This window comes from Octopus bimaculoides, chromosome 11 (genome assembly GCF_001194135.2).
Source record: "Octopus bimaculoides isolate UCB-OBI-ISO-001 chromosome 11, ASM119413v2, whole genome shotgun sequence".
NCBI classification, from domain to species: domain Eukaryota; kingdom Metazoa; phylum Mollusca; class Cephalopoda; order Octopoda; family Octopodidae; genus Octopus; species Octopus bimaculoides.
The window spans coordinates 49,823,549-49,826,048 of record NC_068991.1 but is presented as its reverse complement, the minus strand read 5'-3'; the positions used below and the strand labels follow the sequence as shown (position 1 = coordinate 49,826,048).

The following is a 2,500-nucleotide window of genomic DNA, read 5'->3' as shown; positions in this document are numbered from 1 at the left end:
GTACAGGAGATTTCCTTGATGTATTTGTTAATTTTTGACATACTCAAATTCTGGATTCACACCAAAGGATATTAGTACTGTAACATGAATGGGAATATACATGGATTTCTAAATTCTGGTTATTTGTCGTACAATTTGGTAAATTTGTGCATTTATAAATCTACATCTCTGTTCTGCTCCTTTACTCCTCTCAATTGTTTTAAGATTTGTTTTATGACACATCTTTCAACTTGAAGTCCAGTATTTTCTACCTGTTTCTATCACGCATGTCGTTCAACTGTCTATTTGGTCCTGTTGTTATCTAGAGAAAAAATGTCACTTTTGCGGAATCACAGACAGGTATTGAAGACCATCAGGTGAGTCACAGTGGTATTCTGTATCAAATAACATTGTAGTGGACTCACTGCCTACTTAAAACAAAGACAATTTGCTTCATTCTTATTAAAAATACTAACTTTTCCTAATCTTTGAAATGTAATTCAGATGGTAATTGTTTTTTTTCAAACTTGACCTCTTGAAGGCCATTGTCATTTGTTGATATACTAACCACTTGATCCAATCATTTTCAAAGATATTTCATATTTGTTCATGTTTTACATTAATAGCACACCTTGGTATTTGTGTATATGTATATACACACAAATACACACATAACAAACATACACACAGGTGTTAAACACTCATTTAAGAACAGCTGCAGATTTCATAAGATGTAATTTGAGTCATCTGCTACATGAATATTCAAATATTATGCTGAATCACTGATTCCATCTGTAAATAGTCAACTGTTTTATGTTGAAATTTTCAAAATCATTTATCATAAAATTAAAAACATGAAACTGTTCTGATATAAGTGTTCAACACCAAAATTTGCTTATCCCTTTCATTCTATCTCTGTCTCTCTTTCTATTATCTCTGTCATTCACTCACTCACTCACTCTCTCTCTCTCTCTACATATATATATATATATATATATATATATATATATACACACACACACATACATGCTTGCATGCACATGTGTATATATATATATATATATATGCATGCACATGTGTGTGTATATATACATGCACATGTATGTGTGTGTGTATATACATGCATGTATGTGTGTGTATATATACATGTATGTGTGTGTGTATATATACATGCACATGTGTGTGTGTATATATACATGCACATGTATGTGTGTGTGTATATACATGCATGTATGTGTGTGTGTATATATACATGCACATGTATGTGTGTGTGTATATACATGCATGCATGTGTGTGTGTATATATACATGCATGCACGTGTGTGTGTGTGTATATATACATGCATGCATGTGTGTGTGTATATACATGCATGCACATGTTCGTGTGTGTGTGTGTATATATATATATATATATATATATATATATATATATACACACACACGTGTCTGTGTGTGAATAAATATATATGGAAAGCGGACGTTAAACGACGATGATGATGATATACACACAAACACGTGCATATATGTATTTGTGTGTGACTGTGTTGTAAGAAGTTTGCTTGCCAACCACACTGTTTGTGTTACTATCTCTGTACTTTCACTTTGTATAATAGTTGTAAATGAATGTCACTGACATGCAAATAGTGTCCCTGATTTCCAACCTTCCATGGAAACTTTTCTGGATATAGAGAAGTATTACCTTGCTTAGGAGCAGGTGAAGGTTGGCAACAAGGAGGGCATCCAATCATAGAAAGATCTGCTTCAATAAATTTCAACTGAACCATGTGTGCATGGGAAAAAAAGTGCATTAAAACTATGACAATGATTATGTATATATGTAAGTATATATAACTTCAAGAATGTTAGGAATGGAAATAGTAAAGATTATGTATGTTTCAAAGCTAAACAATGCATGTTGTGGAATTTTTAGCATGCGCAAAACTCATTTAGCTAATCTTCAGGTCCATTTGAGTGCAAAAGGAGGGAAGGAGGGGAAGAAGAATGCTAGGAGTGGTGAACACGAGTATATTGGTGAGCAAGAAAGCAGTGACACACTTGCAGCAGTGGTGGGGGACAGAGAAATGGTGTGTGTGTGTGTGTGTGTGTATATAATATATATAGCTATATATATGTTTGTATATATGTACATATATATGTGCATATATATTTGTATGTGCATATGTGTGTGTGTGTATATATATATATATATATATATTTGCATGTGCATATGTGTAGATATATTTGTATGTGCATGTGTATATATATTTCTATGTGCATATATGTTTATATATATTTGTATGTGCATATATTTGTATGTGCATATGTGTATATATATGTATGTGTATATATATATTTGTATGTGCATATATATGTGTATATATATTTGTATGTGTATATGTATTTGTATGTACATGTGTGTGTGTGTGTATATATATATGCATGCATGCATGCATGCACATGTGTGTGTGTGTGTGTGTGTGTGTGTGTGTGTGTGTGTGTGTGTGTGTGTGTGTGTGTGTGT

At 32.4% G+C, this 2,500-nt stretch overlaps 1 protein-coding gene across 1 annotated transcript in view; it reads left to right on the top strand.

Annotated features, from left to right (window-relative positions):
- The window catches only part of LOC106869890 (echinoderm microtubule-associated protein-like 2), a 374,285-nt gene that overhangs the window by 180,320 nt on the left and 191,465 nt on the right, over positions 1-2,500 (top strand). The window contains exon 12 of the mRNA XM_052971985.1: positions 306-356. Within this exon, the coding sequence (XP_052827945.1) occupies positions 306-356 (51 nt within the window). The remainder of the gene's footprint in view (positions 1-305; positions 357-2,500) is intronic.